This window comes from Falco punctatus, assembly GCF_963210335.1.
Source record: "Falco punctatus genome assembly, chromosome: Z".
Taxonomy (NCBI): domain Eukaryota; kingdom Metazoa; phylum Chordata; class Aves; order Falconiformes; family Falconidae; genus Falco; species Falco punctatus.
In genome coordinates, this window is record NC_137586.1 from 39,436,086 (window position 1) to 39,457,012 (window position 20,927).

Below are 20,927 nucleotides of genomic sequence, written 5' to 3' on the forward strand. Positions count from 1 at the left end.
GTTCATGTTGGCTATTACATGCTCATGACTGCATATATGTGCATTCTAAGAACACATTTATTGATGAAAATCATTACAGCAAACAGATCTAACAGAAAGTTCCTCAGAACAACTTCAGTGGGTGGATTCTTTGCTGTGTCTCTCTCCCATTCATGATGTAAAGAAATCCCACAGAATGAAATAGTAAGCCTGCTAACAATGAGAAAGCCTTTAATACCCACAGACTTTACATGCAGAACAGCCATGCTGGTGCTCAATGAAGGTCTGACTGATTGATGGATATCTTATCTCCAGCTGATATCAGATGCTTATGGAGGCAGTACAAGAGTCAAATCAAGTATAAACTGAACTTCCCCTTGGTTTACCCTCCCATATTCTTGCAATTGATTTAAAGACTACTTGAGCTGGAAATTGCATCTGGGTCTTTGTGTTTTATGGGGGTACATAGTCTATACTGGGGGGGTGGGGGGGGGGGGTGGGGTGTGTGTAAGCCTTTTTCAGTGAGTTCCACAATTTAATTACATGGAAATTGGTTTATGGTGTCACAGACTTTTTTTATACTGACATATAGTTCAAGTTTTTCTACCATACAAAATGGACCTCTATTATACAGAAGGCCCCCAAAGGTATTGCTTTTTTTTTTTTTTTTTTTTTTCAGAAGACAGGGGGGTTTTTTTAATAATCTTGTGAATCCTTAAATAATTAACAAGACCCAAATTCTGGACAAGGAAGTAAAATCAGAACATAAAATTAAAGCTGTCTCATTTGAATAAATAACATCAGCTCGCACATGGGCTTTTATCTATCCTGTGTTTCCACAAGACCTATCAGACCAAGGACCTGTTCCACCCTAGATTCTATAGTGATCAATACAAGTATACAATGATAAATCTTCAGAGCAGATTATACAACACAAATTCTTATGCAATAATAAGTGTTTCTGTGCCATAACACAATCCTAATGAACATCTTGGGGGAATTATTGCATAACTGCCTACCTCTATTCCTCAAATATGGTTTTCTGCACAGGAGATATTTCTTCACCACTTCATTGATTTTTAAAATTTATTTTTAGTCTTCCAGAATGTGATAAAACTATTATTAGCTGAAAGTGGTGCTGTAATGAGAGTTTTCTTCATAGCAACAGGCTGAATTTTGCTTTTCTTTTACTGTTTTAACACTTTCCCAAAGATTTTAGAGGTAATCACTCAGCTTTTGAAAAGATCCTTGTTTCCCATGTACAATCTGAAATCTTCGGGTATGCATATATGACCTGCAGAAGACAATCTATATGCAATGTTTAAATATAACTGACTCATATCCTTTGTACAAAGCAATGTTTTGAGTGTACTGTGCTTCTAGGAAAAAGGAAAAGATGTTAGGGACACACTTTCAGGCTTTTAAGAAAATATTCAACTAAATACAAGATATTTTTCATTCTTCTAATCAATACCTTCCAATAAACATCCCAAAGTTTAGTTACCTATTGACACAGATAATGCATTTTTGTAAGCCCTTCAATTGCAAGACATATGTGATGTTTTCTTCTGAAGCCTTCCGTCCTGCAAAAACTGAAGCAGATAGGTAACTTTTATGCACATGAAAATTTACAACGAACACAGCAGGTTTCTGCACTTGCAGGAGTGTGTGTGGGTTTAGGACCACTCTTCTGGCTCTCAGTGTCCATCATCATATCACAATGTGCTGGAGGGTCTTTATCTGTAGTTGGGAGGGGCCCTGGGCATTCCTGGCTGTGCCCCAGGGAAGCGTGGGCTCCCAGGTGGATAGCCCAGCATTCCATAGCCCCTGGGCCCTGGTGGCCTCATCACAGCTATGGATGGGGGAGGAAGGTTTCCTCCTCTGCTGTGCAGGGGATAGAGGCCATTCGGGGCAAGGCCTGGATGCTGGAGTGCCTGAGAGGAGCTGTCTTCTTGTGGCTGGCCTGTCTTCTTTGCTTCATTGCCACCCTGTTCTTTCTTGTTGTCTGAAATGTGTTTGGAGAATAGAGTTAGAAAATGAACATGCAAACCAGAAATCCCATGAGAGAGAAATCCTGCAGCCACATGTCCACTCCAGCGTGGTGGAAAGTCTGTGGCCTCCCCTGCCCTTCATGATCTTTGCAGCACATTTTCCCTCCAGTCCTTTCTGCAAGGCCCCAACGACAGGGTGAAGTGGAGGCTTTTCCCAAGTATCTAGATGCACTTAGATATCACCTGTAAATGAAGATGAAGGTAGCAATTTCAAATTTAAGTGCGTGTGTTTGAGGCTGCAGACACACCTTGCAAGTGGTTCTTCCAAAGACAGTCATCTCCAATCTGGGTTTCTCTGCTAGGCTTGAGCCTATACTGGATATATGGCATGCATACATGATGAGGAAAGTCTAACAGTGACCAGGGAAAGGAAACAGTCTGTGAATTCCTTCAAGATGGACTGAAACCTGCATGATCGAGCTAGACATTCTGAAAAGGATTGTTACCATACTGTGTTTTCACTATACATTCTCCTGGTGAACATAGCACAGAGGAGAAATGCTGTCCTGACTAGTCCTGGATCAACAAAATGCAATAGCAAGGTGCAAGTTTTGGACCAAATTTGTTTGTGAGCGGGATCACTGACATTCGGACCTGGCTTTAAGTGAGGGTTTTTTTGTGGCTGGGATCTTGCCATTCATTATAGCCCTATTACAGGGGTTTTTGTTTTGGTATTGCCTAGTGTGGAATAATGTTACAGTATTTCTTAAAGAAGCCAAAGAAAGAAAAGTGGACTGGAGACTAGGTTAATACTGGTGATTTCTCATTATGAGTATCTTTCAGGACATTGTGGCAAAGGAAGCAGTCATGACAGTGAGGAAGACTGTGGTCTGACATAAATGTATTCTTCTTCCTGAGGAGCTCAAAACAGTCCTTACCTTGGTTTGAAGTGGATTCATCTTGCTTGTCTGCTTTTGGCTTTGGCTGTGGTGGTTCTGTCTCAAATGGATTTTCCTCTTGTTCATTTGATTTTTGTGCCCTTTGTTTATTTCTTCTTTTATTTTCTTCTGCTTGCTAATGATGGGGAGAGAGAGAGGGCATCTTTCAGTGACCTGAACAGCTTCTCTAACATTGTATAAAACCAAAAATCAGTAATTGTTTATTCCTTACACTTTGTAGCTTCTTTTTCAGTTCCAAGTTAGCTTCCTTGTAGGATTTGGATGTAGCATTGAGATAATAAATACTCAGTCTAAGTTAAAGAAAAATAATTAAATTTAAATATAAAGACTTTTACAACATTCCTATAGCAAGAACTACAGGTGTGCTAATACAAAATCTGTATCTTTTCCTCATTTATCATACGTAATCGGTAGTAGTATTTTGACAATGAACAATGTGCTTCCTTACAGTACAAAGAAGGCACTGTTACTTCAGGGGGAAAAAAGCTGAAAGAAATCATCATGTCTATTAATACTCTACATTCAATAATATAGTAGTTAATGAAGGTGTTCCATAAAACTAAACCTCACTATGAAGTGTGTTCTGAAGAGTAACTTATAAAAGTTAACTTGTGTGACATAATTAAAAATTAGTAAATCGTATTTATAAAAGTTTTTGAACTAATACAATAAGCAAACTCAACGACTGCCAAGAAAACAGCCAAAAGCATACATTTTTATTTCTGTTTTAAATTATGACCACTTTCTTCTACTAAACAAAAATGTAACTGCATAATGCAATTTTCATTTTTCAGTATATTATATTACTTTTGTGATAACTCTATGAAATTAGTATTTTTCACCATCCTGATTTAATTAGAGAAATTCTGATATGATGTCTTTTATTCGTGTAAACAGTAAATAATTAATCTGCATATGTTGTTTTCTCTGCTTTGCCTTTCCTTTCCTTTCCTTTCCTTTCCTTTCCTTTCCTTTCCTTTCCTTTCCTTTCCTTTCCTTTCCTTTCCTTTCCTTTCCTTTCCTTTCCTTTCCTTTCCTTTCCTTTCCTTCCCTTCCCTTCCCTTCCCTTCCCTTCCCTTCCCTTCCCTTCCCTTCCCTTCCCTTCCCTTCCCTTCCCTTCCCTTCCCTTCCCTTCCCTTCCCTTCCCTTCCCTTCCCTTCCCTTCCCTTCCCTTCCCTTCCCTTCCCTTCCCTTCCCTTCCCCTCTCCCCTCTCCCCCTCCCCCTCCCCCTCCCCCCCCCCTCCCCCTCCCCCTCTCCTCTTTGTTTATTTTTAGTTTATTTGCCTTGGAACATTCCAAAGTGGTCAGAAAAATAAGCAGGAGGAGTTGACCATGTAGTTCAGAAGATAGTCTGGATTCTTTGTTTTTCTAGCCAAGGGTTAGAATAGAATATGATTTTAAGTGAACCTTGGCAAAAATTCATCTCAAAATTTCATTTTGCTCATGTAAAATTCTTCTGCAATTTCTGTTGTATTCTGTAATCTCTGTATTTATTGGCAGTTCTACAACACAGGGTTAAATCCCAGCCTATCTCTACATAGAATTAATTTTTACTTCAGCAGTACACTATATAATCTGTTGTAAGTACACAGCAGTTTAAAATGCTTTTATGAAGCAGGGCTCAGCAGAGTCTCTGAGAAAGACTTTTGGGGTCATTATTCTTTACCAGTTACTGACTCACAAAAAAATCTCTACTAGCCTTATTTCATAAAGTCTCCAACACCCTGTCTCACACACCTGTCCCAAGAGCATAGAGTACATTGTTTGTTAAGGAAAGGCCAAGGCACTGACAATCAGACCCACTGAAAGTTACTGAGAAATAACTTTGCATCGTAGTGGTCATGTTTCTATTGAACTGGCTAAGGATCTGTAATCCAGTGGGCTGTTCTGCCTACTGGACAAGCTCATCAAAGTCACACAGCACTTCAGATCCCCTATAGGGCTTTTGCATTCTAATAGCTTTGCCATTACTGTTTCAACAACAACATTTTTGAAAAGCAATAAGAAAATCAAAAAGAAAGCCATTGAACAAAAAGATAAATTACCCTTTGTGCAAAATCATATTAATTATGATCAAATAAAAGGTTCATGAATTCAAGTCCATCACCACAGGGCAATCAGCACTGTATTTAATTAGACATTCAGGCAGTAAAGATTCAGAGTAAAAGAAACTTAACAGACCTTAGATTAAGCAAGCTTTGAGTTAATATTCTATACATACACCATCAGCAATATAAAAGGTAGGATGAGTCCAGGGTTAGAAGCGTAACCAAATACCTTCCCGAACCAGGAAGGGAAGTCATGCTCCAGAGTTTCTGATATGACTTCAAACATTCTTGTCTTCCCACTATTAAACAGGAAAGTTGAAATATATCTCATAAAAATATTATGGCAATAGCAATGCAGTAGTATGAGTATATAGGTTAGTCACTTTACATCATACCTGGGAAAAGGGCAATAAAGTATATGGTAACATCTAAAATCTGACACTCAGAAAGGAATACTATTTCAAATAGAATTGATGGGGGGGGGGGGGGGGGGGGCGGGGAATAGATGCCAATATTTTTATTGTATGCTAATAGATTTTGCCTGCAGTTACACCAAGATTACTCCACCAACCAGACTGAAGTTAAACTTGCAACTTACACTCTATGAAGTCCTGGTGAAAAATTCAAATCCTGTCTTTGTATGATTGATAAGCAAAAATTGGTCTGCTTGCAAATGGTTTCTGTTCAGCACGCTTCAGCTTAATCCTCTCTCCTTCCTGTGTATCAATGCTATAGAAGTCAGCAGTGGTGTTTTGGATTTTTGTTACTGTTACAACAATCTAATAACCATGTGTATCTGTTCCATGGCCAGCTTATCTAACTATTTTCTCGTCAGAACATTAAGTTTTCCTTGCAGAAGCATTTTAATAGATGTTTCAAAAGTCTGTTCCTGTTTGTCTTTGGCTGTGCCTCACAATACAGAGTTTGAAGGTTTTTACATAAACAAGACCAGAAAAATGGGTCTTCATGTGTATTGAGACTAATTGGTAGTTTTAGTTGGTTCAAGGAATTGTCACCAAATTACCACCTGATATTCCAGTCATTAAGGTCTCCTGTCACCTCTTCTCAGTTCTTGTAAAACATTTCTGACAAACAGGTCTTTTTCTTAACTCAGTGTTTACTCTTTTTCCAGTAATGTAGAAAGGTTGCAGGCAGAATTCTTCTTCAGATCTTTCTTTCTCTCCACTTTCTCCACCCACCCACTCTGTGTTGTCCTTATCTTTTCCCCAGCATGCACAAAGCTTCTCCTGTTACAACTTTGCTAATTCTGTCCTGGCTTCCCTACTCCTGGCAGGTGTCTGTTGAGTTGTATATGTTGCCTCTAATGATGGATTAAACAAAACAAAAAAAACCAAAAACAAACAAACAAACACAAAGAATCAGAAGTGTCATAATAGATGAGACACAGAGTTACTAAAAGAATATTTTTTTTTCTTTTTAAATATAGAGCCATGCACTACCAGTATTTACCCACTGGCTGCTCAAGAGTAGCATTACCTACACCCAGGTTGAATGAACCTTCATTAGTAAGAAGTCCTCCCCCATTTAAATGTTATGTTGAAGATTTAATATTTTTTTTTACTTTTTTTTTAATGAAGAACAAAGCATCATCGCATTTGACAGAGAAAATTTGCAGGCACTATTATCTTTCTCATTTTGAACAGTTGCTCAAATAAAAAAAAAAAAAATTGCTTTGCATTACTTGCTTTGTTATCATTGCTTCTGTAAATTCAAGCAGGTTTTTATTTCATCAGAATTTTTGGCATGTCATGCAATTCTCCCTCCTAGGTGATTGTGAGTATTGCAGATGGCTAGAAGCAATCTCCCAGATGTTTTGACTTTGGCCAAAGTTAATGTGGCACGACTTCTGCTCCTTTACAAAGTGCACTGGGGATTATGTAGATAATTTTACAATAGTAATGTATTATTCAAACCTTTCATTGGAATCAGGATGTGTCTTTTACTATTCTCCTACTCTTGTTTTGCTAATACATTGTTTAAAACCAAAGACTAAAGTCTTTTACAAATTTTAATTTCATATATTGACTGTTGTTGTGTACTCATTACAGTTGTATGTTATTCTACCTGGTAAGTAAAGATGATGAAAATGGTCCTGGACTTTCCAGGTGTATGCACAAAACGAGAAAGCATGGCAATATCTAGGCTAGCTTGAATGTGAGGCACATGTTTGCACAGCAAAGGCAGGCCTAAGTTTTTAGAAGACGCTAATGAACAGGCAGGTCTTGGAGACTTCAGGAATGGAATCGGCTTCACAGTGGTACTACAGGTACATGAAACTGTGTCAGTTGGAAAGAGTCACAGTAGTCAAAAGACTGCACCACCATACGTTTAGTATATCACCATACATTCTGGCACGCCCCTCCTACAGGGCACATGCAGACATTTCCTGAAAGCCATCATTATCAAGCCACCAGACCAGAGATGCATAAGAGGTCACAGCTCTACTCCTTAAGAATAATTTCTGGCTGAATTACAGCAGTAATGACAATTTTTACATTACAACTAACTAAAAGATTTTCTGTTCTATACTTCAGATAAAGCTGCCTAAAGAATTACTCAGTTTTCTAGGATTCCAGCTTCAAGAATTACCCACAACGAGAAATGTAACACAACTAAACACTTAAACTATCAGGTGCTAACACTTATTTTAGAAGCTTTACATCATTACTGCATCATTCACTGTGATGTGATGAGGCAGTTTATTACATCAATAACAAAAGATGAATGTAAAATGCAAAAAACCTGAAAGGACCACAGTCAAAAGATGGTGGGATGGAGACGATTGTGTACACAGCAGGCAGTGTAGAAAGAAAGAGGATGAAAAGCAGCATTGCCATGTAGAAGTTATTGGATCTGGAAGCCTTAAAGACCCTCTCTTGGGGGACATTGCAGCACATCACTGCCCAGCACTGCAGGTACATTGAAGTGTGGAGGCGGAACACGTTGATTGCTGGGAGACATGGAGCATAAAAAGATCCCATCCTAGAAAAGAAGAAAAAAAAAATAACCACTTTGTTGCAGGACTTCTGTATTCCTAGATATGCCATCCACTCCCTATGTCAATGTGCTTTGCAGTCATACACACTGTGCACTCAGAAATCAAGTTCATGAAACCATCTTTATATTTTTTTACTGGTCTTGTTTTGTCAGTCTTTTTTTAAGAAGAACAAGAGGCACATGAAGAGAATTCTCCATATGAAATTTTTGTTTCAAAACTACAAAGCCCTCTTTCCCTGAAAACTAAATAATCACCTAATGAAATGTTTTTCACTCTTACTTTGTCCCTTTAGTTCAGGTAGCATCTCACTTGTGTTGTATAACAAAGGATAGGCCTAAAGCTAGGTATTACCAAAATAAGCTAGTTTAGTCTTTATTATTATTCTTAATATGTTATCACCATTTTAGGAAGGATTTTTTTGCTCTAGTTGACATGTATTTTACTTCTATTACCATGGTTCTTTAGTGGAATAAACCAACAAACTGTTTATTGATTCTGCTAAATAGGGTTTTTTCCGTATTGTGTGTAGTTGCATGGTTATGACATTGAAATAGTTGGGCCCATTTTATTTTTATCACACCTTGTTTATTGTGTCATGCTGACTGAAAAGCAACTACTTTCATTTGCCTGGACAAACAGTGCAGAATGTAAGAAATCGGGAACCTACTTTTTCCTTAATCATTGTCCAGGTGACCAGGGCTGAGCTACTTTGCCTCTGAGTGCCACAGTTTTTCTTTTTAAAAAACAGGCAATAGATCTACATTGTTGGAAAGACCTTCCAAGTACAGAAATATTATGACAGACTCTATGATATTAGTATCTTGCCTTCCTCTTTCAGTATATCTTCAATGAAAAGACCAAGGGTTTGCAGTTCTGCAGTTGAAGGGAGAGAGCACCTTGTGGTCCTGTTCCTTAGTCTCATGGAAATCAGTTGCAAAACACTCCTCAATTTTGAGAAGTTCAGAATCTGGGTACCTTATGGCCATTGTCATAATATTTCAGTACAATATTTATTATATGGTAGACAAATACTTGCCAAAGCTTATTAATACAGATAAGACTTTCAAATTATATGCATCCCACTTGCTTTGTGAAAACACAGAGAAGGAGGTGAGAAGAAGTTTCCTAACTTCTCTCTCTTGTACACAAAAATAACTGGACACATACATGCCATTTGTATCCTCTCTAGCTCTGTGGTAACATCAGCTCACCAGCTGCACTTGAAACTCTCTTTTATCCTGTTTCAGATGAGGACAAGCATGTGCAATAGAATTTGAAAAGCTCAGATAGAATAGAAACCAATTTATGTATGTATTAAAGATAAACATGCTTTAGGCAGTGCATGTTTATCATAATTCTGTCAACCTTCTTTTATTCACCTGATGTATCTGGTTCAGTTTAAATCACCAGACATTATTTTGAAAAACATTAAAGGTTAGTGCTTTACTTGGCCATGCAAATATCAATTAGCATGTAAATGTGGTCCCAACCCTGCGACAAAGAATGCTATATCTAAATAGTATCACAAAAGCACAAGTCACAGTTTCTGTGCCAGAATGTGTATATTGTGGCATAGCAGAAGTCCACAGAGTCTTTACAAGTAATGAAGTATAAAAATTATAGGTATGTATAGAAGTTTTGTTAGACAATAATCAGGAACTGACTCCCTCACAGAATCCTCAGCATCTCTCAAGTAGAGAATAATTTCCAACGTATCTTCAAAAGTGTTAGTTACAACAGTAGGAAGTATCAGTGCCATCAATTGTGCATAAAATTGCAAGCAGAGCTTATGCTACAGCCTCATCATTTTGATGAATAGCAGCCTGACAAACGTTTCCTATCAGAAATTTGAACACTAGTCCTAAGGCAGATACCAAGATGCCAATCACAAAGCTAAGCTGCTTCGCTAAGGTGCAGAACACAGTATGGGTGCTTCACATTCCAGCAGCTGGGCTGGACTCCCTTCAACGACACTCTTATGGCATGCCATCACTACTAGGCCATAGGCGGTGCAATGCTCATCCCCAGCAAGGTACTCTCCTGAGCAAGCGCCTGGTGCTGCTGTCAGGGCCCTCAGTGCATCCCCTCAACAGGATTTGGTTGTGAGAGCTGCAAGATATTTTCAGCATCTTTCTTTGCTGTATTTCTGCAGCATTTCTTTGACATGTACACAACACACAACCTTTTTTGCTTTACAGGAGGGCTTTCACCAAGCAAAAAGTCTGATCAGCAGTCGTATTAAATGTCAAAAATTAGTCCTTAGCAAGAACTAACTTTGAGAAGTCAATAGTGCTTGAGGAGGACAGTTCTCAAGGAACACTGAGAATCTTGCATGATGGCTCTACACACTGGTGTTCTTTATCATTCATCCAAAGTCCAAAAATGGATAGAAACACAGAATTCTTCTCCTCTAGGTCTAAGGACTTATACTGAGCAGTAGCACTTTATGCGCATTCACGTGCCTGTACATATTGTGCTAGGTTAACAGTTGCACTTCATGATCTTAAAGTCTTTTCCAACCTAAATGATTCTATGACTCTAGGCTTCTATACATGAATTTGGTTTAGGACACATGAGAAAAGAGTGGTAAGGTATTTTGAAAGGCTGAAATTCAAAGTGAAACACTACAGGCCAGGTCATTGCTCCAGCAAGCAGTCAGTCAACAAAAAGATAAGATTCATCTATGCATTTTTTACTGGTTGATCTTACCAGCTCATTCCAAAATCCTGATCCATCTTGTCCCATAATCTTACCCCAGAAGTAGTTTTGAAGTGGTCCCACTGATTGCAGTGTACCAGAGTTTGGTTTGTATTGTATTACACTTCCATCAAACTAAAGCAATGGGACAGAATCAGCATTTCAGAATGATCTTTCATAGATACAACTAAATACTGCAGTCCTGCAGGTGCAACATGCTTTGGCACACCTACCAGATCATGCCTTGGTTAAAGATCAGTCCCAGCACATTTCCACTTATATCAAACTCAGAATATGATGGCTGAAAGACATAATACAGATACTTTCATAAGGCTTACATGAAGGGTTTTAAGATGACTTACAGTAGATTAAATCTGTCATTTCCAACAGGAGCAGCATACTAGCATTTTGTTGTAAGGCCTCTTGTTGCATCTTGTCAGTGAATTGTGAAACAATTACTCAAGGCCAACAGGTATACATTCATACAGCTTGCGGTATTTTACTGAAAATCTTTTTGAGATTATTTGGAGGAAGGTGCTAATGGGAAATTTGAAATAGTTCTGGGTACTGAGTAAATTTTAAAGCAACAGTTCATAAATTTTCCGTTGGAGTGTCAAGTGGTGGTCATCTAATGTGCCCTCCAATATGGTACCAGCTATGAGGCTGCTGTGATTTAACTCCCGCTTGAATTATAACATTATTCTTCATATTTTAGCAGTTACAGAGATGATGAATTATTTTTAAGCATTGATAGTTGTTGCCAATCATTGCCTTCCCTGCTTAATATGAATATCTTATTTCTAATTTGAGTGTGTTTAATTCTAATTTTAACTTCCAGATTCAGTTATGCAATGCCATTACCACTTTGCTGAAGAAAACACTGTATCATAAATTTTTGTTTCCAGTATAGACATAAATACTGTAAACAAATAAGTCTTTAGACTTACATTTCTTAACTAACCCTTTCATTCTGTTCTTCCAAATCTTTAATCATTTCCACATCTTATCTTTTACCCTATTTATTAGTCTCTAATTCATGAACACTTCCATCTGCAAACATTGAATACACTGCATTTGAGTGATGATTGAAATACACACATACGTACTAGTTTGTGTGCATATGCACCAGAACAAAACTTTCTGGTAAGAAATTGTGGCTGTAAACTTTTGGCTTACATCTAAATGTCTCATTCAAGCATATTATTCATATGGTTTTGCATTGTCACAAGGTTTTGTTTAATCAGCTTTCTCATACAAGAGACTTTTGCTACACCATACCTGATGACTTGCATAATTCACCATAGTGGGTGGACAAAAAGATCATGAATACTGTGTATCTTCCAAGTATTAATTACACAGATGACTGACAGGGAGGAAGCGGCATGAGATACAAAAATAACTCTTGCCTTATATCTGAATCAAGACTAAATTATTCAATTAAAATCACCAACTCAACTCACAATTCTAAATTCTAGTATGTTATATTGTTGGGATGTTTGAAATCCCTACACTTTTTCTGTGTAGTTTTCTGTATATATGTACAGATGTATATGTATATGTTTACAGCATACTGCTTTATTTATGTTTCATGTATTTCTGAATCTGCTTCCATATGAAGAAAGATTAAATACATTACTAGTATTCAGCTTGGAAATCGATTGACTATAGACGGCTGTATAGATGGATAGAATGTTTTAAGTGACATGGAGAGATGAATAAGATCATACAGAATCAAATAATGTGTGACTATTCTTCATAACATAGAGGCTAGCATTAACAAATAAAATAATTTTAAATTTAATTTTAAATAAACACAATGAAGTGTTTTTTCACACAACATGCAAGTTAATTTCTGGAATTCTTTGCCAACTGACATTTTCATTGCCAGAATCATTTAATGTACAAAAAAGGTTAAAATTAATGGATGAGAGGTATATGATGGCCACTAACCACAGAGACACAGGAAGACCTACTTCCTGGGGAAGATTCTAAGCTCAGGTATTTCCAGCAATCCAATTATTTCCAGTTTGCATTACCATTTCTGGCTGTTGTTTCAGGCAGCTTACTGGACCTGAGGACCATAATGCACCTGACTGTTATAGCCATTCTTATATACTGCCAAATAAAAACCTCAGTAATATTTTTTTTTCCATCATCCCTTATCAGCAGACATGTTGTTGACACTTTGAGAACAATAATATTTCATGGAAATAAGTGTTCCCTCATTTCTGGATAAATATGCCACAGCTTCCATCAACAGTGTTGAAGCCCTTCCATGTGGGCTGTGAGATTCACTCTCCCTGCTTATCACTTCTCTTTATGTTCTTTATTTTGTATATGGATGAACATCTAGAAAGAAGGATGGTGACTGTGTGGGTCTGTTCAGACCTTTAATTAAAGCTCCTTACTTTATAGACTCTATTCTACTGATTGATTTACCATATTGTATTCCATTAACATTCCTAATGGCAACAAAAAACAAAGAGCAAAAATTAAGTCTTAAGTATTAATGGAGGGAGGTGTGTGTCTTCACTTTGACATCTAGCAGTCAAAGTTCAAGTGAAGCTGTGTTCACTGTGTGACTCCCAAAACCAGGACACTGAAGGCATGTCCTGGTTTCAGCTGAGGTAATTTTCTTCTCAGTAGCTGGTGCTGTGCTGTGTTCTGGATTTAGTGTGAGAACAAAGTTGATGACACACAGGTGTCTTTGGTTGTTGCTGGGTAATGCTTATACTAAGTCAAGGACTTTTCAGTTTCTTGGGCCCTGCCAGTGAGCGGCCTGGAGGGGCACAAGAAACAGGGAGGAGCAGCCAGGACAGCTGACCCAAACTGGCCAGAGGGATATTCCATACCATGGGAGAGCATGCTGAGTACATATAAGCTTGGGGAAGAAGAAGGATGGGAGGACATTAGGCCTTATGGCATTTGCCTTCCCAAATAACTGTTACACGTGATGGAGTCTGCTGTCCTGGAGATGCCTGCCCATGGGAAGTGGTGAATTAATCCCTTGTTTTGCTTTACTTGTGTGTGTGGCTTTTACTTTCCTTATTAAACTGTCTTTATCTCAACCCATGAGTTTTCACACTTTTAGTCTTCCGACCCTCTCCCCCATCCCACTGTGGGGGGAGTGAGCAAGCAGCTGCGTGGGGCTTGATTGCCAGCTGGGGTTAAATCACAACAGCATCTCACAAAAAATACAACCGGTAGCCCTATCCAGCTGTTCTGGATACCCAGGGTTGTCTCACATAGCGCTAGGCACCTGTGGTTGGGCAGGTCATGCAACAAAAACTCCTTGCATAAAAGGCAGCTGATTCAGAGTAAATAGCAAGACAGAAGAGGCTTCAGGAAGCTCAAATGGAAGACAAATCATCCTAAGGAGAGTCTGTCCTACAGTCTTTAGAGTGGCTTTCAGGCTTGCATTCATTCAAGCTCTTTCATTGATTGTGGATATCCTGAAAGGGACAAGATTCAGGCTATCACTTCAATGCTTTTATAAAACACAAAGTCTGAGCTATTTCCTGGCAGATGTAATGCTGACTACAATGCTTCATGTGTTCCCCACGTCCAGCCCTGGCTATTGAGATGGATGTGGAACATCTGAAAATGTAAGCAAGTTCCAGATGCATTTTAAGTATATGAAACTACATGGTTCCACAAGCTGTGCTGTCTCTCTGCCCATGCTGTATTCAGACTCCTGCATTTGATAGTGATATTGCAAGGATTCTAAATTGTTTGTCCACAGCCTGGCTGGCTAGTAGTCTTTTTCTCCAGCCCCACACCAGTCCTGGTTGAGACACACCAGACAATTAACAGGGGGAAACCTGAACCTTACTATAAAGGCTGGAATTTCATCAGACCCAGACAATATTAATAAGACTGCAATACCAGAAAACATTTTCTATAGAAAACATAAAAAAAATTCTCTTCTTCTGGGAATTATAATTTCCTGAGAGGCTGCTTTTAGTAAAAGAATAAATTTGTACACATATGAACATAAAATTTTGATGGAAAAATAAAAGGATAGTAGAACAGGTACAGTGACTGCTCAGTGCAGATGTATCCAAGACAGCTTTAAATGACTTAGCTCCTTCCCATACATCTCAATAAGTACAAAGGAGGTTTAGGAGCTTCACAAGCTTTGCCAGTACCGTACCCTTACTACTAAACAGGTGAAAAAGCAGCATCAGATCTTACAGTTTAGGTATCAGCTGGCTAAGTTAACCTAGTTCAGATACATGTAAAAAAGTGAAAGTCTCAGCTCCCAAGTGAAGAGCTCTACACCCACTTATGTTATGGAACGTACCAACTATATTTCAGCCAAACTAATTCTAGAAAAAAAATATAATAAGATTTTTGGAAGAAGTTTTTTTCACATTTTTCTTCACAAACTGTGTACTAGAAGACCCTCTTCAAAATCCCATAGATATCAACGAGATTGCGTACTGTGGAACAGGGAACTAGTCCTCAAATTAGAAATATGTGAAAAATGTGTACCCAGTTCTCTTACTGGGTAAGAGAATGAACTCAAACTAAAAAAAAAAAAAAATAAAATAAAAAAAAAAAAATCCTGAAGTTACCAAAGTCTAAAAGACAAATATTAAGGCAAAAGTAAATTCTGAGAAAAACTAACACACTGTTGTTCAGGCATTTTGAAGGTGATGTGTTTAACCAATTGTTAAATTTGTAGAATTGTAAAGAAAATGTAATTTCTACAAAATATGCAGTGATAATCTGACAAAGACATTTAAAATATCAAATAAGATACTTACAAATCCATATTCCAAGTCCCAACACCAGCAGTAATTGAAAAACCTAACGAAGACAGCTCTCAAGAAATCACCAATTAGAATTGTGATATATGTTGTCATCGTGTCAGAGACTGTCAGCCGCACAAATTCCTGTTAAAGCAACATGTTCTTTCAAGACTATATTTAAGCAATTAATCATATTTAATTGATCATAATTGATAATTTTAATTATTACTATTAAATATATTATGTTTATTAAATATATAATTATATAATATTTATCTATTAGAATAATATTGTGATGTGAATATATATATAAAAATCTATAAATAGAATAATAATTGATCATAAGTAATAATGAAATACTAGACTGGATCCCTAATTGTGCTTACCCTGCTTCAACATGGAAAAGAATCTGATCCTCCTCTACATTCACTGATTCTGAAAAAAGCCAGAAGAAAAACTGCCCCTGCTTTGCTAGAGGCATCCTTTGCTCTGATTTGTGCTCCTGTTATCAGATGAGGCATCCAGGGTATGATTAGACTGGGAAAGGCTTCTAGTCAAGATTACTGGTATAACAAAAATCTGAGCTAATATCTTAAACTACTTTTGATCCCTTTGACTCTGGGAAGATTCAAATAAATAAAGAAAGAAATACATGAATAAATAAAGTGAATGGCTGCTTTCTTAAGGAGCACCAACTCCCGGTGAATATAGAGAGGAAAGAAGAAAATCTTAAGGGAAACTTTTGTTCCTTTACCTTTATTTTAGTAAGTCCCACTAAGCCCTACTGTAAGAGGCTTTACGCCAATAGCCTAAATCTCCCTGATCTGAAATTATGGAGAAAATTAGTGCAGTGATGAGCAGCTCTTGGTGGTTCTTAGCTTATTATTCAGCACCAGTGAAAAGAATAGAGGGGCTGGTTTTCCTGCTTGCCTGCTCCCTGGTGGTGGTTTGTTCAGTCAGGAGGTGAGATTGTGATGGAGCAACAGCAAAAGTTGTGATTCAGTGGTGAATCTATTCTCGGGAAAACAACAATGGAGTATGATCAAATAGAGGAAAGGTAGATCTTAGAAAATTCTTTGGAAATGACATTTTATATTAATAGATCAATAAGAATAAATGAACTGAACTAAATAAAATGACTGAGAAGATTTACCATTAAACAACCGTTGTTCTTCTGCATTGTCACTTAGCTGAAGATAGAGTGCCTCCTCAAAAGCACACTGATGTGAGAGCTATCTTACACATACTTTCTTGTTGAGCTACTCATTCTTTTGTTGTTGTTTCTATAGATCTGCTGTAGATAGAAACTAATTTTGCCTGATCAAAATTCTAATCAGAATTACCACATTTATTAGGGGTTGTGATTAATCCAACATTTCAAAATTAATAAGCAGGTTTTGCCAGACAAAGATGGGATGAGGAAGAGGAAGGTAAATAAAGAGAGTAGCGAAAAGGAAGGGAAAAAAAGAAATGCTTTCAATGCTGCCAACTACCAGGAGAAAGAATTCCCTACTACACAGGGTCCAAAGAAACTCAAATAATTTTTTTGCAACATTTTAGCTCAGGAAAAATTACACATCTGCTTTCCCTGACATTTTCCTACCTTAATAGCAGAAAGAAAGAGGGTTTAGATAGTATATATTGTATCTGACTATGATCTATTACAAAACATGAACTCAAAATAGTTACATTACCTGTCCTACCATTGTTTCCCAGCATGGCCCCCTGGGGACATCTGCAGGATCCACCTGTATTGGAGGAGCAGTCGAATTTTCTGGAATAGTACCATTATACAGACTGGCTTCCCATATTGTCATATTATATTTGACTATCTTTTCTTCTTCCAACTAATTAAAAAAATAAATCGGGGAAAAAAATAACATGAACTTGTTACCAACTTTCAACTTTTTCTACTCCAAGACTCCCATTACCAGCTCAGAGATCCTCATCCTTGCCCAGCTACATGTTAAAAATTGTGAAAGGAAGTAAATAGCTTGCCTTGAGATTGATTTCATCCATTAGGGCAATAATGAAAGTGTAGAGGTTTCCAAGAAAAAGAGCAAAGATTCTTCCCAGCTGCCATCGCAGAGCTATTCGAGGGTGATAGTTTTCCAGAGAACTGATTACATCAAATAAAGTTGGACAGAACATTCCTAAAAGCGACATAACCATGTTCACCTGAGAAGAAGAAAAAAAAAAAATAGTTTACAGTGAAATGTTAGAGGACATTTTTTTATTATTACTGATTTGAGTGGAGGGTGTATTTCCACTACTACTTTTTATTAGTTTTTTGATTTAATTAAAAACAAAAACCACTCTGGGAGTCACAAGATGCTTTCACAAAGAAACAAAGGGATGAACAGTCAGTTGCAATCTGCTGCAGATGGTTATATGAGTTGTTAATTTAACTTTTCACTTAAACTTCCAAAATAATCAAATGTTAGTCATTCTGACTAGAATCTACATTTTAATCTACATTTAAAAATTGAGGACTTAGCAAAACCTATTTCCAGTACTGTCGTAAGCTATGTCTCTACCACATCTTTCCAATAGACACACAGATAAATTAGATAAACTAAATAAAACAAAACAAATAAACACATAGATAAAAAACTTTCTTCTGTAAAAGGCATTACTACAAATATACTGCACTAAATTAAATTTATCTGAAATCTCACCAGAAGTTAATTCTAGATGTCACAGAATCATAGAATGTCTTATGTCAGAAGGAACCCAGAAGGGTCATTGAGTCAGACTCCCTGTTCCTCACAGAACTACCTAAAACTAAACCATATGACCAAGAGCGTCATCCAGACACTCCCTGAACACTGACAGGCTTGCTGGCACAACCACTTCCCTGGGGAACCTGTTCCACTAACCAACCATCCTCTCAGTGAGGAACATTTTCCATGTCCAGTCTGAACTTCTCCTCACACAGCTTCATTCTATTTCTTCATATCCTATTACAGGTCACTAGAGAGAGAAGATAAGCACCCTCTCTCTGCTGCCCCCCTTGAGATGACCCCTCAGCCTTCTGTTCTCCAAGCTGAACAAGCCAAGTGACTTCAGTCATTCCTCATAAGTCTTGCCTTCAAGGCCTTCCACCGTCTTGTCTGCCCTCCCCTGGACATACACGAGTAGCCTGCTGTCCTAATATTGAGGCATCCAAAAATACACACAATGCTCAAGGTGGGGCTGTGCCAGTGCAGTGTAGAGTGGGACAATCACCTCCATTGACCAGCTAGCTACGCTGTGCTTGCTGCATCCCAGGACATGGTTAGCCCTTTTGACTGCCAGGTCACACTGATGACTCATATTCAACTTGTCATCACCCAGACCCCAAGATTTTTTCCATGGGGCTGCTCTTCAGCCTCTCATCTCTCAGTTTGTACATATAACCAGTATTTCCCCATCTCAGGTGGAGAATCCAGCACTTGTTGAATTTCATATGGTTGGTGATTGCCCAGCTCTATAGTCTATCTCAGATTTCATGTTCTTGCTACATAAGCAAATTCAAATCAACCTCGCTTCTTTCCACCTCGTTTTTTTTAGAAACTTCTCATAAAATTAACTCATCATCTTAGCAGTATGGAGATGGAACAAATTCAATGAAGGCAAATGGAGAAAACCAGGTAACTAGCTTTTATAGAAAGCTTGAAATACAATATAGCTTACAAATTCTACAAACAAGAGAGGCATTCTAGTAACATTACTAAGTGATTGCTGAAAGCTATATCATGTCCACTTGAACCTTTTGGTTCTAATTCATTGTGCCAGCCAAAAATGAAAATAATTGAAAAAGTTTAAAAGTGCAATTATTCAATTTGAAATAAAACATTACAAAAACTGTGTCTTTAGATGACTAAAACCAACAAAGAAACAGAAAACATTGTCTCAATCTAAGCCACAAAGGTTGGAAAACACAAAGACGTTTATTTAAGACGAATCATCTTAAAACAATTTAGTAAAAATAATCGATTTAATCACAAAAGAAATTAGTTTTTCACAGAACCCTAGTCTTCCAATTGCTCTGAAACTAGCATTTCTCAGCCAAGCAGAATCCATTTTGCTAGAACCATTATAAATTTTACTAAATTTCTAACTTCCTGCTACCAAGAGAATTACGACTGCCTTGGCTTCTCAGAAAAAATATGGCAACAGAAGGGCATTATGCCAACAAATAAATTAACTCACTCAAAAATATGTACATTACTACTTTTAAAAAGTTTCATCAATAAGACATGTTCTTGAAGAAAAAAAATAAATGGCTTGCTTTTTGCTAGTTTTCTATTCTTGGGTTTTATTAAGTTCTAGAGCTAATTACCGGATTTTTGCATTTATTGGCAATCAGCAGTGCAATCTGTGCATAGCTTGTGGCACCCTGCAAGTAGTATGTTGATTTTTTTTTAACAATTATAGGATTTAACTGATGTTTCTTAAGTATTTAGACAGTTATTTGTAACTGTGATTAGTTTGTTAAAATAACAAGAAGTCACTGTTACCTCATAACACACAAAAAAATAAACAACCAACCAAAAACTTCTAACTATCATCTCCTGCAGCACTTGGGTTTATAGCTGGAAAAGGCAGAATTTATATTTTAATCTCCTGCCACTTTTTACCTTATTATACTAAGAGCTGTGTTTGGCTTCATACATTAATGTTTGAATAAATTTTCTCTTATAATAATTGTGCGTGTTCCTATTTTTTGGTACTTCTAGAAGGTAATGAGATGTCAGTGATCAAAACATTGGTTGTTTTTTCTTCATCATGAATAGTGCAAACATTTTTATCTTAAAGTCTCCAAAGTGTTTAACATACTTTATAACACATATTGTCTCAGTCACCATTAAACCAAAGACTTTATGCCCAAGATGGCCCAAGATGGCAAAACTGCAGGAGTCAACTACAGCCAACATGACTGATCATGAATTCTTAAAATTCAAACTTATTGTAACAGGCTGTATACCTTGTTTATCAATAGAAATGTCCAGTCCTATTGTGATACTGCTGAATCTCCAATCAGAATCCTCACTGACTCTGCTGTCTCATAGCCTCCTGTAGCATCTAGTTCTAGGAGCAAATGTGTGCATAAGAGGAGATCTCCTGGGTCACATCAAAGGTTGGCCTAGCCCAACAGATCCCATGGATGAGCAAAAACAGGGCAAACACATCAAAAGTCCTAGGCTTCATCTGTATTCAGTTTGGGTACTTGGTCAGACAGTTGTGGGGTTTTGTGTATTTAGTAACCCCCAGAGGATTTTTCTTTCGTTCATCCGATCAGTCTTCCTTCAGACAGATCTAAATTTTGGCATTCATAGCACTGGCAACCACCATTTACCATTCCTTCCCTTTTGCTTTTTCTGAACCTGGCTTCTACTCAATTCATTTGATGTCTCATAGTTCTCATATTGAAAGACACAGTGAATATGTATTTAGGAAGAAAATGTATGTTCTTTGGGCAGTTTTAAATGTAGTAC

At 37.5% G+C, this 20,927-nt stretch overlaps 1 protein-coding gene across 1 annotated transcript in view; it reads right to left on the reverse strand.

The window, feature by feature from the left end:
• Positions 1-477: 477 nt before the first annotated feature.
• TMC1 (transmembrane channel like 1) overlaps positions 478-20,927 on the reverse strand; it is a 79,257-nt gene continuing 58,807 nt past the window's right edge. Inside the window, exons 11-19 of the mRNA XM_080373371.1 lie at positions 17,446-17,625; positions 17,142-17,294; positions 15,463-15,591; positions 10,927-10,994; positions 7,741-7,980; positions 5,151-5,276; positions 3,141-3,219; positions 2,909-3,044; positions 478-1,984 (exon numbers count right to left, since the gene is read on the reverse strand). Of these exons, the coding sequence (XP_080229497.1) occupies positions 1,716-1,984; positions 2,909-3,044; positions 3,141-3,219; positions 5,151-5,276; positions 7,741-7,980; positions 10,927-10,994; positions 15,463-15,591; positions 17,142-17,294; positions 17,446-17,625 (1,380 nt within the window). The 3' untranslated portion in view covers positions 478-1,715. The remainder of the gene's footprint in view (positions 1,985-2,908; positions 3,045-3,140; positions 3,220-5,150; positions 5,277-7,740; positions 7,981-10,926; positions 10,995-15,462; positions 15,592-17,141; positions 17,295-17,445; positions 17,626-20,927) is intronic.